Source organism: Patagioenas fasciata, chromosome 8 (assembly GCF_037038585.1).
Source record: "Patagioenas fasciata isolate bPatFas1 chromosome 8, bPatFas1.hap1, whole genome shotgun sequence".
Classification (NCBI taxonomy): Eukaryota; Metazoa; Chordata; class Aves; order Columbiformes; family Columbidae; genus Patagioenas; species Patagioenas fasciata.
Genome location: NC_092527.1, coordinates 7,387,587 through 7,405,259, shown reverse-complemented (window position 1 = coordinate 7,405,259; position 17,673 = coordinate 7,387,587). Strand labels below are relative to the sequence as shown.

Genomic DNA, 17,673 nt, shown 5'->3' with positions numbered 1-17,673 from the left:
GACTTGGTGTATCAATACATGAGTTAGACGAGTTGAAGTAGACGGTGTGGTTCCTATAGTTGGCCAGAGCTCCAACAGGTGGGAACGCTGAGCCAGATGCCGTGTGGGTGGGTGCGACTGCACAATCCTTGAGACACGGCAAATGCTCTGTGCGATAAAAAAGACCTTACGTTTTTACATAAGGAAAATACGCAGCAATCCAATGTGAATCCTTTTTAGGTGTGCTTCTATATCTTGGTAACTTCTCCACTTAGGGAGAATTTTGACTGCATGTGACTCAGTAGAGGGCTTGGGGAGTACAAACTCTTACCTTCTCTTCTCTATGTCTGCACAGAGTGGGCTGTCTTTCTGGCACTAAAATAAAAACCGGCTGACAGTTCACGCAGGTCGCTACCGTCAATTTTAGAAAGGTGCACTGAAATCTTTAAGAATGCTCTTGAAAAAGCTCTTGACAGCACTAAAGAAATGGAAAACGTCCTTTTATCTACACCTGGGAAGTAACGTCTGCTGGAGTACAAAGCGTATTGATCCTATGAATTTTAGATGAAATGACCTTGAAGCTTAAACTCAGAGTGCTGTTCTACAACCTCATACTGCTGACTGCTCTCTTAAAGATTTGTTGCCTCAGGACAAAGAGGAGGAAACCAGAACTAAACAAAAATAAAAACATTTAAAGTAGGTTCTTCCTTGGTGTTTCCTAATATACATGGTCTGACATTGTCTCTTGGGCTATAAATCCTGATAAAATTGCTCGGTGTTTTGTCTTCCATAGGCCAAAATAATTTGATTCTCAAAAACTAACCAAAACATACTGCGCTGCTAGGTTGTGGCTTTCAGATATCACGTTGCCTTTAGTATCAGTGCGATTGTGATTAGAATAAGTGTATTTTACTTCTCTGCAAAGCACAGGAAGTTTAACAGATGCCGTCAAGTTAATGGGAGTGACATCCCTCAGTTTTTTCTTTGATGTGCGCATCTCTTGATAAAAGATTAACCAAAAAAAATCAGTCTGTTATATGTTCAGCTCTACCAATGTTTGCCTCTTTCCCCATGAGACAAGTACAAAACTATTGAAAGAATACTTGTTATTTTTTAACGATAAACTTATATTTTTGTGTTCCTTGTAGAAGTGACGGTGGTTTACCAAAACGGGTTACCTGTGATCTCTGTAAATCTTCCATCCCGGCGTGAACGTTGCCAGTTCACGCTTAAACCCATCTCGGACTCCGTCGGTGTGTTCTTACAACAGCTGCAAGCAGAGGACCGAGGAATTGATCGGGTTGCAATCTACTCAGCAGGTACTGTCGTTTACAAATTAATTGATTTACTCGCCTGCCAGCTATCTTTATCCAACCTTTTGCTTTTTCAATGTAAGTTTACTATGGTGGCATTCCTGGAAAAGTAGAAGGTAGAAACGCCATTCCCGGAGTAGGAATATTGTTAACTATCTCTGTGTAGTCAGGTCTGCCAAAGAAATCTGACTGTAGAGTGAAGGACGAGGAAAACGTTCCTAATGCTGAGCTCATAGACTCCAGTCCTGCTGGAGGTGCTTTGGATGAGTTTTCTACTATTTAGTAGGAAAGGTGCGAGCTATGCTACCGATGTAGGTGTTCTAATTGGTTTGTAAAGAACTGGGTGTAAAAGATGATACAAAGGAAACAATATCTTGCTGAGCTATGAAAACCCAGTTATGTTTTCCATGTCTTTCGTCACCATATTGCTCAATTGCTATATGTCTGTGAGCCACCAAAGCTCTGAAATGTTCTTAAGATGTCTTATGAAAGTGCCATCAAAGGAGGCATTTTCTTAAAAGTCTTGGCCTGGGAGGGAGGTCTTCGCTGGGTTAGTGATGTCAAAGCTGTCTCGTACCAGAGATGTAAATAATTTCTAAGGCCAGTGGGAAGAGATGAAGATCACTTAAGTGGATTGTACTGCAAAACATAGTAAAGTATTCGAAGTGCGTGGGATGGAGGGAACTTCTTTTTATAAGATGACCCCAAATATCACGAATTCAGAAAAGCAGCTGCACACATAGCTCAGCTGGTATTGGCATTATAAGGTCTCCCAGTATATGTATCAGTTTTGACAAAGAATATACTCTGTAGGAAAATGCATTTGGGATGGCTTTACAGCTTAGCCACAGCGTGTTCGGGTGCTTTGTTTCAACAGTTTTAATGAGTCGCTTGTGTTTGCCTTACAGATGGCACACGTGTCGCCGCCTCCACAGGCATAGATTTGCTTCTGCTGGATGACTTCAAACTGATCATTAATGATGTCACGTACCATGTTAGACCACCAAAGAGAGGTAAAGCAGCCTGGTTCTGGTAAACAGCAGGAAAAAAAAAATTAGTCTTCAGTTCCCTGTTTAATGGCAGCATGGTTTATTTCACTCGTTCAAGAACATGAGATATTATTTCTAAAGGAAGCCTTGCAGTTTCTAATCCTGCCCTTGGAATCTGATTTAGTGATATCCACATAATCAGAATAGTCAGTGATGAAAAGCAAATATTTGTTCTACTCAAAGCCAGTACCACCCATTAAAGGAATAAATGAAGAAATGTAATTTCTTTCCATTTCTAACTTTTTCTGAATTTTTTTCTAATAACAGCGAAGTAATTTAGTTTAGCTCATTCTCAAGGAGTACAATACAAAACGAGAATTAGATTGAAACTTACGTTTTCTGATTTAGAAGAATCAATTGTTCCCTCACCTCACAGTCAACACTGTTTCATTTTAAGTGTGGTACTTTAAATAATTGCAAATAAACCTTGGAACTGTTAACTGACAAACAGTGAAATAAATGAGACTCTGCTCTTGGAAGATTACTTTACTAAGAGTCCAATAGCAGGGGAAACCAGCCTATTTCAAGTCAATCAGAAAATGCTTTTAAATAACGGGAGTTTGGGTACTTGTGTACCTTTCAAGATGTGAAAACTTGCAAGAAGTTTTTGAGACGCTCCAGATTTACTGGCAGTGGCAGGAACTTGGTATTTTCATCTACCATCTACTCTTTTCTCCTAGACAACCTATTAGCCTTCTAAAAGCCCCTGGTTCTTGTGTATTTATGGCTGAGGACTTAAACAGAAGGGCCAGTTTGGGAAACGTTGGTCTGCTCGTTGCTTAGCTCACAGATAATGGGGGATTTTTTTTCTACCTCATAGTTCTGTTATTGTTGCAGGCAAAAATGCCAAGTTTGGAAGCAGTATTTTTCTAAAAGGAGTTTTTAGCCACGTAGACAGGCTAACAAATTAGGGTGGATTTATAACTTGACTTGCACATCCAGTTGAGGTTAGATGGTGAAAATGCCTTCCCCTATTTATCTGGATATTTTCCCTAGTCTTTGGGCCTGCCTCTCTTCAAGCAGTAGATAACAAACAAAATAATTTATAAGGCAAAAGCTGTGAGGGAACTGTTGATGTTCCTTTTACCATCTTGAGTAACCTGAATAAGATGACACATTAAAGTAAGCTGATTGATCAAAAATCAGGAGACTGACCATGTCTTTTGGGTCTGAGACTACCCCGGGTGGCTGGCTTCTAGGGAGACATGCTGATGTGTGCCACCTTCCTCTGTCAGTGTAGTTAGCTTCCGAGGAGCTTTTTGCAAGGCAAGTTATAGTGTATTACAGCATTTTATTGTTCACAACTGAATGAGAATGCAAACATGGTGTCTATTTCTGCACTGGAGAAATTGCTGTCCCAAGGTAAGACGGTCCATACATCTCACCTAATGTTTGGGAGAGCAAGGTCTGTGTTAATGAGTTGGTGTGGTTTTGGTTGGCTCACTTGTAAGATGTGCCCATTGTGTGCTGGTAGGTGAGCTCTGGGATCACCTAGGTTACGTGAAATAGCTGCCTCTGATTCGTTTGCCATGGAGATTTCTATAGTTAGCTTGTATTAAAATGAATGTGCCTGTAAATAGAATCATAGAATTATTTCAGTTGGAAGAGACCCTCAGGATCATTGAGTCCAACCATAACCTTACCTAACTGTAGCACTAAACCATGTCCCTAAGAACCTCGTCTAAACACCTTTTAAACCCCTTCAGGGATGGTGACTCCACCACTGCCCTGGGCAGCCTGTTCCAATGCCTTTCTGTGAAGTATTTTTTCCTAATATCCAATCTGAACCTCCCCTCCTGCAACTTGAGACCATTTCATCTTGTCCTATCACTTGCTACTTGGGAGAAGAGACCAACACTCTCTATGCTCCAACCTCCTTTCAGGCGGTTGTAGACAGCAATAAGATCTCCCCTCAGCTCCTGTTCTCCAGGCTGAACAGCCCCAGTTCCCTCAACTGTTCCTCATCAGACTTGTGCTCCAGGCACTGAGATTAGTTCTGTTTTAACTTTTCAGCTAATGTTTTTCCATTTTTACAGAATCACCCTGTGTATTTTGAAATGGAAATGCCACAACACTGTAATCTTAAGTGCTCAGTACTTTTGGATGGTCACTTCAGTAGGAGCACACACACCTCTTCCCCCCAACAGGGGAGCAGGAGCCCTTTAGCTGGAGAGGATATGGTGTGTTCTGCCTTGGCACTTTTTTCCCTTTAGCTGCTGGTGTTAAAACTTAAGCTGTCTGTAGCTTCTAATCAATTGAAACTCTCTCACTTGTTGCTCGTATGAGAGTTGCAGGCCAAGTCTAGATGGGTTCCTGCAACTTTTCTATGTCAGTTCTGCTCTCTATGTTGGTAAACTCATTATTCTGAGAAGATGACCTAAGGTACGAGCCCAAGGATGCTACAAAATATATATATATATATATATATATATATATATATTTTTTTTTTTTTTTTAGATTATTTCGCTAATGTCAAGTTCTTTTGCTTTAATTTGAAACTTTTGTTTTCATATGGAGTGTGTAATATACCTCTAGTCATAAATCCTTTACAAGTTGATTTTCTTTAGGAATACTTTTTGTGTTGAAATGCAGGGATAAAGGCATTTTCCTCTAGTGGCCCTGTTACTGTCTTTATTTAAATATACTGTGAGAGACGATTCCATTGTCTTGTAGGCATCACAGTATGGGGTAGCCCACAGAGTGCTGAGAAACAATTCCCGGCATTGTTACTCCAAATAATTATCATAAGACTGCACGTTCTGGGGCCACTAAGCCAGGTCTTTGCTGCCCATCGTTGATAACCATGATTGCTGACAGATTCTGGCTGTTTCTCAACAGCTGATGTGATGGATTGGCCTCGTTTAGTTATTCATTTGTCTTTGTTAAGTCTTGTATATAATTATGGATCAGAAGTAGCTGTTGATACCTGGGCAAGCTAATAGCATGGATCTCTTTTCATTTTTCTTATCTTATATTAGGAATACCCAATAATAAACCTTGGTTTTCTTTTGAAGAAATAGCATTGTCTTAGAGTGCTGGAGCTCTTCCAAATACTTCTTTGTTGAAAAGATAGTTTCATGCATTTCTTGTGCAGACTAGTAGCAGTTTCTGAAGAATAGATGAGAAATTCTGTGGATAAATGCATATAAAGCAGCCTTTGTTTTTTTTCCCTAGAGCTCTTAAGCCATGAAAACGCAACGATGCTGAATGATGTCAAGACACTGGTTCAGCAGTTGTATACCGCCTTGTGCATTGAGGAGCACCAGCTGAATAAAGAGAAGGAGCTGATAGGGCGACTAGAGGAATTGAAGGAGCAACTAGCACCACTAGAAAAAGTAAGAGGTTCTCATTGTATTTTACTTATCCTCTGAAGTCATCCTTCATTTATTTCAGGGTTTTAATTAGATGCCTGGTATGCTTCGAATAGTTTGATCACTGAAGCAGAAGATTCGCTAAGTGTGTACCAAACCACGTGTGTTTCTGTGGAAGTGTTTTGTTTCCTTGATTTATATATTTGGAAATTAACTTGGTAGTAAATAAAGACCGGGGCTAATGCAGCAGAACTTCTCTGAACATAGATAAGTAAGCAGCTTTGCAAGGTATCCAGAACATGCTCGGGGAAATATGTCTGATGGCAAGATACTGATAGAAAAGAAGTCTGGATTTGTTTGCATAACCTAAACTCAAATCATACATATGAAACCACGTAGGATTTTTAATATAAATACAAGCTGTTATTTTTACATTATCTCTTAATTATATTGGCAAAAGTATTTTTGAGACTATAAGGCATGTACTTCTGTCTCCTGCAGGTAAGGATGGAGCTCAGCAGGAAAGCAGAGAAGAGGACAACCTTGGTGTTGTGGGGAGGCCTGGCCTACATGGCCACTCAGTTTGGGATTCTGGCCCGCCTCACCTGGTGGGAATATTCTTGGGACATTATGGAACCAGTCACCTATTTCATCACCTATGGTAGTGCCATGGCAATGTATGCTTATTTCGTAATGACTCGCCAGGTAGGACTTGTCATGCTGATGTTGACCCCTCAGTAGAAGACTTGCTATGAACTTTGCTCCCTAAAGAAATAGGAAAACTGTGTCTGTTAGAAGTCACCTTGCCCCTTCCTTGTTCTTTTGGAACATAGATGCCACTTGATTTAATTTGTGCTGTCCAGGATGGTGGTGTGTGGTTGTGGGCTCCTCTGGTGGTGGTCACTGCTGATTTTTTCTGGTTGTCTTACCGTAAATACATATGTATGTTCTGTAATTGATTGCTTTAGCTATACAGGATTGTCTGCTGACAGGTCATGGTTTCTTCACACATGCACGCAGCATCACACACGTTGACTTGCACTGGAGACCTCCAAGTGCTGTGATTTATCAGCCCAAATGAACTGTGTGTGGATGAGGTACCTTCTGAGTTTCAAGGAAGAACACATCTCTGTGTTCTCTGGCCTTTTTAAAGAGACAAAGGTTCAGGTATCGTGTTGGAAATGCTTTTGTTCAAGGGTTTTTTGGATCTGGCCTCCCATCCAGATGAAAGATCCTTCTCTGGATCATTGTAGTTGTAACAGACTACGTGGGTTTTCTAGCATATGGGCTTTTTTTTCTCATCATTCCTGTTTAAACTTCGTAGTCTCACCTAAAAAATGAAGGAAGGCAGGCTCAAAGAGACTCTACTGTCACAAGACCATCAAAACAGTTGCTCCAGGTGTTCCAGCATGGTGTCCCAGGGGCCTGTCAGCTGCATCATTTCAGGGGTTGGGGACATGTGCTGCAATAGTTTCCACTAAGCGTGGTTGGAACTTCTGGCATGTTTGAATTCAGATCTATTGTTTTGATTGCCATCTGTATCAATTAGCAACTCTTCAGCCAGACCTTGAAATCTCAGTGTTTCAGGGCTGGCTTGACTCAAATGCAGCTTTTTTCCAGCAGGCAGCTCTGATCCCTGGCTACACAGCAGGCACAGAGGCTGTGCCATGTTCCAGAGCGAGCGAGAGTTAACTTCAGCAAGCAGACCTGCGCTTTGTAGGGGCTGTGTGTGGGCTTTGGTGCTAACAGCTCTGCTGCTCTGAGTTATCTACACGCTCTAAAAAGTCGTGAATTTTCCAGTAGAGCATCGCTGGTGAAAGCTGTGGTATTGGGTTCTTATTCTCGCTCGCATCGCTTGGTTGAGAGATGAACTCATCCGCATCTAGAGTTGCTTCAATTAGCCATTGCGTGTTTATGACCTTACGAAAAAGAGAGTAAGGACTATCTTACAAAGGTTTATTCCAGTATTTATAGCTCTTTTTTTTCCCCTCTGTTTCTCCCCAAAAACTTGTCAGTATTGGAACCCTGAGACATGTTCGTTTTGGTTCTCTCTGCCTGGAAGGATTCACACATTTGGGACAGAAGGGAGGTGATGGTAACTTGCTGCTGGAGTGTATTATAGTGGTGGAGAAGCAAATGCCCGACTGTAGTGGCTCTGGCTGGGGTGGAGTTGATGTTCTTTACGGTGCTACGTTTCGAATTTGTGACCGAAACAGCCTTGAGAATGCACCAATGTTCTTGCTATTGCTCAACAGCCTCAAGGCCGCCTGTGTTTCTGGGTGTTTCTCCCTGCTCGCCCCAGTCCCGGGTACAGGCTGGGGGTGTGTGAGGTGTTGTGAGAGGCCCCAGCTGGGACAGCTGACCCAAACTGCCCAAAGGGATATTTTGTACCATATAACATCATGTTCAGCACTAAACTGGGGGGAGTTTCTCTGAAGTAGCTGTTGCTCGGATATTGGCTGAACATCGGTCTGCTGGTGGTAGGTGGTGAGTGATTGCTATTGCACCACTGTTCTGCGTTGGTTTTTTTTCCTTCATTTATTAAGCTGTTGTTGGGGTTTGTTTTCAACTCCGAAGTTTCTCTTGGGTTTTGCCATTTTGATTATTTTCCCTCATCTGCCTATAGGAGAGGGAGGGAGTGACTGGGCGGGGGCTCAGCTGCTGGATTGGGGTCACCCCATGGCACTGGGTGACCTTAAAAAATGCTGTCTGGTCGTGTGCCTTCACTGACAGAAACTAGTCATGCTCCTGAAATGCATCTGATATGTATTGTGCTAACAGTAGCCTGTGTTGCATCCTGTTGTGGCTTTGTTCCAATCTTCTCTCCTTTTGTCTTTTTAGGAATATGTTTATCCAGAAGCTAGAGACAGACAGTACTTATTATTTTTCCATAAAGGAGCCAAAAAGACACGATTTGATCTAGAGAAATACAATCAACTCAAGGATGCAATTGCTCAGGTAACAAGAATTTTTCCAGAAATAAGATAAAGAAATTACTGCTTGCTGATTCTTAGCTGCTATTAATAGATGCACCTCAAATAAGAATGGGTGTATCTGAAGTTTTCAGCCCATTTTCCTGTCAGAGTCCCAGTGCAATCACTGAATTGGCTTTGATATGCCCAGGAATAGAACTGCTGGATGTGTAAATCAACATGAAATGGTTACCTATATCTGTCTGTAAGGGCCTTTTAGAAACTGCTGGCAAATCTTTAGTTGCTTCAGGCACTTCATGCCTCAGAGGAGCCTAATTCAAGATTTCCTCCTCAGCTCCTCCACACCAGATGGATTTAGTGAGGAGTGAAGCCTGGCATCCATTCAGTCAACATCTTCCTGACATAGCACTTCAGTGCACTGGGTTGCAGTCCTGGAAAATAACATTCAAAAAATGTAGCTGTATTGTTAGAAGCAACAGGAACAGATTTCTCATGTGTTAGAGACAGAAACTTTTGGCGGACTGTCCGCATTGTGGGATCTGTTTAACAAAGGAGACGGGTAGAGATTTTTCCTTGTGTTTCTGAGAGCCTTTCTGCAGAAGGATGGCACAGGCTGAAAAAGCAGAGCTACCACTTTCTTTTTCACTGCTCCGGATCATTCTCTGTTTATTCCCAGGCTCTGGAAGTGACAGTGTAGGATATCCAGGGCAAGCTGTGTTCTCCTCCTGCCTTGGAGAAGGAGCTGCATGAGGAGCAGAGGAAGGTTAGGACTAGGCTCTCTTGGTTTCATGAGAAAACTCAAAGACTTCTGCGTTTTCTCATGCCATGTTGAATATGGGTACCCTTGGGTGACTGGATTTTCATGGAGCTTTTCTTATAGAAACAACCGTTCCCATTAATCTAGCCATATTTTGTAAAGGGTTCCAGTGGTTTTATGGGGATCAAACCTTGCCTGCCGTATTCCTTCTAAGTGGCTGCACGTGGACAAGTTGAGAGAAGTACAGAGCAAATGTCTTGAAGTGCTGAGAATGGTTTTCCCAAATACAAGCCTGTGACTTTGTTTTACTTTTTGAATGCTTTCATTCTGGACAGGAAAAACAAGGAACTATGGCAAAGCGTTCCGTTCTGTAAAGTGGAGTGGTATTGGGCAAGGTGTATTGAGAGCTTGTTCTTTTATAATGTGTCTTTTACTTTTAGGCAGAGTTGGACCTTAAGAGGCTTCGAGACCCACTGCAGGTTCACCTGCCCATCCAGCAGATTGAGGAAAAGGACTGATCAGCAAAGAAGCTCTGAACCCCGGCAAAAAACCTGTTCATAGCTCTTGCCTTTTTAATTAAAGCATTGCAGGTGGAAGCTGGGAGGTGGTGTGGGGGTGAAGGGTTTTTACCTTTAATCAAGACAAAGGACTGTAGGGGGGAAATCTCTTAAACCTTGAAGATGGGACATTGTGGAATGTTAGTTCTGAAAAGGGCTTGGCAAATAGTCACATTTAAAAACCGTCTGAATGGCAATTGTGTACAAATACAGGATTGCGGGGTGGGGGGGTGTGTGAAAAGAATGTAATGCTGGGGGTGCAGGGGTGTCTTCTTCCAGCTTTGCAGGGTCTGCCTCTTGATAAGACACCAGCAGCCTGCTTAGCTTTTTAAAGTTTCCTTTACCTGATTCCAATCTCTCTTTCTCTTTCAACAAAAATAAAGGAGAAAAAAAATAAAAGGAGCAAAGAATCCAAGCCACCTGGAGCTATGGCTGGTGATCAGAACTTGCACTCCACCGCCATTAACACGCACACTTCTGGTCAGCCCTGGTCTCTTTTCTAAGGTTACTACAAGACTGCTTTCTACTGGAAAACCGTGAGCTTCCCCTTCCCAGCCCACCCCATGTGCTCCACTGCCTTCCTCCTTATTTGTAGCACAGACTGGTTGTAGCCAAGTGAGAGGAGGAGCGAGTTTTCTTCCGGACATTTGATAATTGGTATTTTGGATTATTCTGTAATAACTATATAAACTTTGCGTCCCAGTGCCCTTGAGCTCCTTCTAGAAATCAGTGGCAGCGTTGCATGAGAGGTTTTTTTCCATTCAGTCTTAAGGGAGGGATATTTCCCCTCTTCCTGCCCCAAATCTGATAGCCACCTGGACTATGAAATTATGAAGGTTTAAAAGATTATAAAACTGTCGCAGAATCATGATTCCTGCTGAAATGAACAGTTCTGGCCCATGGAATAATTAAACTTAATATTTGACTGCTTGTGTAACAGGATAAAAGGTCTCAAAGGCGGTCAAAGCATTTTCCTTGCCCAGAGGCTTTTTGAAAGCCCAGGGCTCTTACAGTGCAGGACACAGAACTACTTCAGTTCTCTAGAACTTTCCCCTAATTAAGTAGCTTTAAATGAACTTTGCACCCACAGGTCAGAATTTCTTAGGAGTGGCTAATGACATTTCTTGTTCTTAGCTAAAAGAAATAGAGGAAGTAAAGTCAACCTGTTGCCCTCTCTTCTAGCCAAGGCTGGCTGATTTCTAAGCAGATAAAACATCTCTTCATTCAAAGCAGGTCAGTCTGGTTTAGCATCCTGCTGATAAATACTGTGGAGACAGGATGAAGGTGGGAGAAGGGCACTGAGCTTTATCTGCAGAAAGACTGGCTGCTTTTTTGATGTTTCACTACTGCTCCTCACTGTGTCATGTAAAAGAGGCTTCTGTTTGGTTTTTTTTGTTGTTGTTTTTGTGTTGGTTTTTTTCTTTTTTTTTTTTTTTTTTTTTTTTTAAAAAAAAAAACCCAAATGCTAGGAAATAAAAAACAAATCAGTATTAACTAGACTCCAGGTGCCTTGCAGATGTGGAAACACAGCTGGGATTGCTGCCTCTTCTCACTCAATGGCATGTTGGACCGAATGGGTGCATGTTTCTAGTTTTTTTCCCCCCTCCCTCTTTTCCTCTGTCTTTCAATTGATTTACATTGTGTGATTATTTTTTTTTTAATCTGTTTTATCCTGTTTGTGTGGTGAGTTTTAAGGGGAAATAATGAACACAATCCTGTAGCTGAATCCTTGGTGCGTGTTTGGGATGAGGGAGGGAGCATGGAGAAAAGTCCTTCTTTAAAAGAATTCTGAACATGTGTAAAATCCTGTATCATTTATGAAATATGTATAAAAGAGCAATGTACTTCTGGAACAATAAATAACTATTCAATTTTTGAATTGGTGCTCTTGAACAACATTATTTTCCCCAGTTAAGAGAATATTGCATGTGTGGCAGCTCTGCTGAGTTTCCTCCATTTCTTTTCGTTTAGGTTGTTTCTTCTTGACCTTACATCACTGAGGCCGTGGTGGTGCAGATAATAGCTTTCCCGAAGAAGCTCGGATGGAGATCTTGCTGCCATGCCTAGCTGCGTAACACAGGGATCTCAGGAGCAGTTGAGGTAGTGAGGTAGAGGTAGAGATGCTGTGTCTAACAAAGATCTGCCTTTGTTCGACCAGCATAGTAGCTCCATGAGGAGGCTGTGACAAAATCTTGAGACATGTGGCAGGTTGCAGGATCTATATGGGCATGTAATGCCCAGCAACCTCAAATGTGTACTGAGTGGCGTCAGTGTATTTCTATATTGCGTTCAAGTACTGTTTCAGAGGAAAACTGAAGTTTTAAGCTTCTGTTACTTTCTTTCTGGGCCCTTGAATGAATGTGGCCTCATTTGTCATGGTGATGTATCGTTTGTTCGTTAACTTCGGGAACCAGACTGTACTTTGTCCGGACTTTATAGGATGTTAGGATGAGCTGTTTGGTGCTGGAAGCTTTTTATCGTGTCCATTGACTATTTAAAAAGAAAATGCCATGATTGGCCAGTTCTTCAAACAGCTCTCCAGTGTTTTTTAAAGCCAGAGAGGAGCGGCTGGAACTGTTATCTGTGATGTGCCTTTAATCACTGCTGAAATTGAGTTCAGCAATGCTGACAAACCCGTAGTCTACTGCTGTGTACAGATGAGCCCCTGCCCTCCCTAGACAAACTGTTTGGAACAGTTGCATAAGAACTCCTCCGTTTTAGCATCCAGAAGAACTGAAGACTTTGACATCTGGCACCACACTCCCTATACTGGAAAACGCTGTGACAAAATTGTTCCTGCACAAATTGTTCCTTCTACCCGAAAGGGTGGGTGACATGCCACAAACCTGAAACTCAGTGCTGCTGCTTTTGTTGCCCTTGAATGCAAGCACTGAAGGGAAGGGAGATGTTTGTTTGCTCTCCTGATACATGTTGTTGTACATCAACATCAACAAACTCTCCTGCAGTCGCTATTTCATGCGTGGGAGCCAGGCAGGTAATAGGGTCCTGTCCCACTGGCAGCAATCCAGAGCAGACAGTGCTGCCTGAATCTTAATGTAAGATGTGAAGGCCGAACAGCAGAGTGCGTTATAGTGTTCAGATGCTGCTTTTTCTAGCAATTTTGTTATTCATTTGCTTAACCTCTCTTCTCTCTCTTTCTGTGAGGGAACTTTCAAATAAACATGTCAAGTTCCAAGTTGTCTGGAGAAATGTATTAGATTCCCTTTTTGCTATGCCTGGGAGGCTGTGCCTTGCAAGTCTCTCCAGGGCAGGTGTTCATGGCTCCTTTTTCCTGAAGAGCAAAGAAGAAACCCTTTTACTTTTCCCTTGTAACCCTTCCTACATGGCAGGCAGTGACGATGATCACCTTGCTGCAAATTCTTATGCTTCCACGTTGGCTCTAAGAGGATTTGCGTGATGCTCTGAAGCTGTTCCTGGCTGTCAGACCTTGGCACTGTGTCAGTCAATTAAAGCTGGTTGAGTTGCCCTGAGCTGGTCAGGTTGTCTGAGCCAGTGGAATGATTTCTTTAATCTCCTCTGTGTTTTTTGTGTGGAGTTGTAAATACAAACTGCTTTCCTCTGTGCCGCATTGTATGACTTTATTTTCACATAGGAAGGAGCTTTTAATATCTGAAGTATTCTTCTACCTATCCCAAGTGATTCCAATTATTCCCTTCAAAAAAAAAAAAAAATCATTATTTCTATATTGACATTTAAGTGGTGAAAAGTAAAATACAGTAATGGAAATTAACTGATGTTAAAGGGGTGAACAATAAAATACAGGAGTGGAAATGACACTTGCAATGTACCTAAGCCCTGAAGTACAGAAGTTGGTGTTATGCTGTGTCATTGTGGCTCTGTGAGCTTATAAGAGATGGGTCCTGCTCCTCCTTCTGCCCCTGACTAGTTTTGTAGTTGTGGGTATGCCCCAATTCCTACATCTAGAAACTGAGGATTGTGGAAAATACATGGAATTCTATAGGACCTGTGGAAAAACACTCTCAACACACCGAGTTCTGCGTCACAGGGCACCACTACAGGAAAGGAAATAACTGCTGCTCTTCACTAGGAGTTATGTACTTGTCTGATTTTAATGGGGTCTCGGTGTTTTACTGGTTCTTTTGTTGAGTTTGCTCATACTTCACCCAACTCATGTTCACTCCCTGATCTCAACAGCCCTTCCCATTTGCACCGTGTCCTGGGACAAGTTGTTTACAGCAACCAGGCCTATCTGCAAGTCCTTGACATTGGTGCGATCCATCTCTGCAGCCTGTCAAGGCTTATTGTGAACGTACATCCTCAAATCAATCGCAGACAGGGATCCTGTTGCGTTGGGTTCTCCTCTCAACAGCAGGAAGCCCTGATAAGCTTTTCCGTCTGCTTCTTCTAGGCAGCACAGGCGTTAACTCCTGCACCAGGAGCTGTTGTTCACGTGCTTTCATCAAATGTTGGTGTGTCTTGAGAGGTGGCTCTGATAAAAACCGGCTTCAGCAGGCACCAAAGCGCTTTATTCATGAGCCCACTGCAAGCAGTACGAGGCTCTCCAACCTAGCCAATGCTTTGAAGAATTAGATTTCCTTGCAGAAGGATGGTGAAGCCTTCCAAGTCTCTGGGAGGGATGAAAAGCGTGGTTGCCATCTGCAAAATTAGCATCCTTTCTTGCATTAAGAATAGACATAACCCAGATTGAGACAGCAGCAGGTTAAGATCTTATCTTTTTGAGTATCAGAGTAAAGTCTCAGGCCTCTATTTTAATATCACTGTCACTCTGTTGTTTGGGCCTTTTTCCTGCTTCCCTTCTCAGGAATACTTTCTCCAGCTCCTTTAGGCATAGATTTGCCGTGGTCTACTGTAATACAGGCTACTGTTGTTTGTGGGGGAACTGGAGCTATGTATGTCACCTGAAATAACTTGCAAAGCAGCAAGCAAGTGCTGATACAAGAGCTGCCTCTGGCAGTGCTTCTTCCAGAAGACTGAGATCATCTTTGCCTTTCCTGTGGCTCCCAAAAATGTTTGGACGCAGCACATGGAATCTACTTCAGCTTTAGACTGTTTCCTTAAATGAGATGTTATGGTGATTTTGGACAGTGTCATCTCTGGGAATCCTGGGGCATCTCCTGCTTTAATCCCTTTGGAGAACTTGATAGGGCCTTTTTGTGACACCTTTGAGGCTCAAAAATGCTGGGATGCAGTTCGTTTCCCCATGTTAATTGTCAGTTGTCTGTCACTCACGTGTAACTGTCAAAACATGACGGGTGTCAGGCCTAATATACCACCTACAAAGATAAAAGCAGCTCATAATTAAGTGGTTCAGAGGAATACACACAATTCCAACACAAATACAAAATTCAATTCAAGCTTGTCACTTTTATTTACCCAGGATCTTAAGTATGAATCAACTTCTCAATGAAAATGGCAAAACAGAACTTCCTGTGGCTTGCTGTATTATTCTCTGTTCAATTTTAGTTTCTCTTCTGGGAATTCACATAATCACCTTGTGAGGGTTATCTGCCTTGTTAGCTTTGCATAGTGAATTTGTTCTCCTTTCCTGTTGTTGAAAAAAGCTTCTCTGGTACTGCTCAGCTGTCAGCATAATATAACTACAAAGAGGTTTTTTTCTCTCTCTCTTTTTTTTTTTTTATGGTGGTGGTGGGAGCAATGACAGTATTTATAAAGCTGCTTTTGTTGTTCCCTAGAGTCATTCACCACTGGAAAAGATTCATCTGCTGGGGTGGAGCACAACAGCATATTGCATTTTGCTGCCAGGGGAACACCCAGGCAGAGACAACCTATTGAGAACTTTCTGTAATGTACAATATCTATAAAGCAGGCGAATACCTAGCTCCTCATCTCATGCAAACTCGGTTATGAAAATAGCGTAGCTGCTTTTTTTCTACTGGGATTTGAAGCTAGTACATCAGCTTTGGTGTTATTTGTTATGCCAGCCTGCTATAGAAATGCAGGATGTAAAGGGAATGGGGAAATGCCTCCCCTTGCTTGGCTGTGCTGTTCCTGTGGGCTTCAGTGTACTCTTTGCTGTTGGGGAGCTTTCTGGCTGTAGATAATTTTCTGGGAGAGAACTGTAAGACCATTGTTCATAAGCAGGGAGGGACCTGTGGATGTGTATAGGTTAAAAACAGAGCTTTAAATCTATTCTCTATAATAAGAGTTCTGGCTCGTGGGATGAGAGGGAAGGTCCCTTTCTGCTTATTCATGTTGTCCTTGGCATCTCTCACTGCTAGTCGTGGTGCTTGGTTTGCTTTAGCGGAGAACGGATTTCAGCGTGCTACATCTCATCCATAGCCTGAGCGTGGGGTTATGACCTGCAGCTCAGCCTGGTTTGGGCTGGACCGGTGAGACAGAGATTCTCAATTACTCACTTTTGCTTAGAAGTTAATTCTGTAATGTTGAGTTTCTTGGCTGTTGGCTTGTCTTTGTTTTTTAAAGACATAGGTCATAAGACTACTGTAGAAAAATGTCTTTACTTGCCTTGTTTGATAATCTCACTGCAATGGTCATGTTTGACCAAGAGTGGAAAGGGTCTTTGTGTAGCATTGGAACAGCTTCTTTCCCTATGGGACACCAGTCCTTCACTTTGACTGATGTTCCCATTGTAGCTCTGCTTGGAAGGCTCAGTTCTCCTCCTTTGGCTACAATTTCCTGCAGTTAAGGCTCTCTGGTTGGTGTTTTTTGCCTGTGCGGAGCCATGCAGTCATATGACTTGTGGAAGGAGCAGAGATAACAACAAGCACCCATCTGTTCTTCTTTTCCATCCTTTTGGGATGTCCGGGTGTCCCCTAGTTAGAATTCTTCTCCGGATAAGATAGTGGAGGTGTCACTGTGGGGCAGCCAGGCCAGAAAACAATAGCGGGTTGAGTCCAAAAAACAAGAATGATCGGTAAGTTGTCAATAAGGAGTAGAGCTGCTCTGCAAAGGTCAAGGCTGGAGTTGTACCCCACATCCCTTCAGCTTCTTCCTGTGATAAACTTCTAGGAGAGCTATCACACTTGCTCTTCAGAAAGCCTGGGGTCAGAAGCTCCGCCGAGAGGAAGGCTGCAAGAGCCACAGCCTGTGCAAGGACTTTTGAGCCTCGGTTACTCGAGTGGGAATTGTTCCTTGGCTGAGTGGGATGTTCCAGTATTTGGTTTTCTGTATCTGCTTCGTTATCCGGTTGCAGCCGGTGTCTTCAATGGGTGAGTGTAGAGGCATTGCTTTCAAGCTTAATTCTGCTTGCTGTCTATAAGGTTGATGTTGAGCCTTGGTTTTCTTAGGTGGAAGACTGGAAAACATGAGAAATATCCTCTCTTTGAAGGTGAAGTGAAATGCTTTCCAATTGGGAAGGTCTTTCTGTCACAGGGCATGAAAGCTTCTTTATTGGGAAAATCTCTATTGCCACGGCACTCGTGGGATTTTCTTCTCCCTTCGGAGGGGAGATTCTATGAGTAGCTATTCTGCTACTTTTTCACCTGCTTCTCTGACAAATCTGAACTGAATTTAGTGTCATAATGCAGTGCTGCTCATTTCATTGCTTAGTTGTGACAGGGCTGAGACCTCCCTTTACACAATACACACAGGATTAATCTCTCTGCAGAACGGTGGGTTTAGGAATGCTTGCTAGAGCCCAATTCGTCATCCAATGTATATGTTGGTGCGTCAGCTAGAGGACTAATGATATTATCAAGGTTACAAATGGGAAGGCGCTCCTTCGTAGCTAATGCTCGTCACGCTGAATTGCTCGGGCCACGCGAGAAGCGTTGGGGAGGAAAAAATGGAG

At 42.6% G+C, this 17,673-nt stretch overlaps 2 protein-coding genes across 5 annotated transcripts in view; both read left to right on the top strand.

Moving 5' to 3' along the window:
- Nucleotides 1-11,778, top strand: part of MCU (mitochondrial calcium uniporter) — a 93,866-nt gene extending 82,088 nt beyond the window's left edge. For all 3 annotated transcript variants that reach the window (XM_065842940.2, XM_071811606.1, XM_071811605.1), the window contains exons 3-8: nucleotides 1,128-1,298; nucleotides 2,201-2,305; nucleotides 5,516-5,676; nucleotides 6,154-6,357; nucleotides 8,494-8,610; nucleotides 9,783-11,778. In XM_065842940.2, coding sequence (XP_065699012.1) covers nucleotides 1,128-1,298; nucleotides 2,201-2,305; nucleotides 5,516-5,676; nucleotides 6,154-6,357; nucleotides 8,494-8,610; nucleotides 9,783-9,860 — 836 coding nt within the window. In that variant the 3' untranslated portion in view covers nucleotides 9,861-11,778. The remainder of the gene's footprint in view (nucleotides 1-1,127; nucleotides 1,299-2,200; nucleotides 2,306-5,515; nucleotides 5,677-6,153; nucleotides 6,358-8,493; nucleotides 8,611-9,782) is intronic.
- Nucleotides 11,779-11,872: 94 nt separating this feature from the next.
- The window catches only part of OIT3 (oncoprotein induced transcript 3), a 29,275-nt gene continuing 23,474 nt past the window's right edge, over nucleotides 11,873-17,673 (top strand). Inside the window, exon 1 of one of the 2 annotated variants that reach the window (XM_065842939.2) lies at nucleotides 11,873-11,999. Coding sequence is in view for 1 of the 2 variants with exons in the window: in XM_065842936.2 (XP_065699008.1) it covers nucleotides 17,029-17,092 (64 nt within the window). In the remaining variant the exon portion in view is untranslated. Of the gene's footprint in view, nucleotides 12,000-15,528; nucleotides 17,093-17,673 lie in introns of those variants that run through there. The other variant, XM_065842936.2, reaches the window with a different exon arrangement.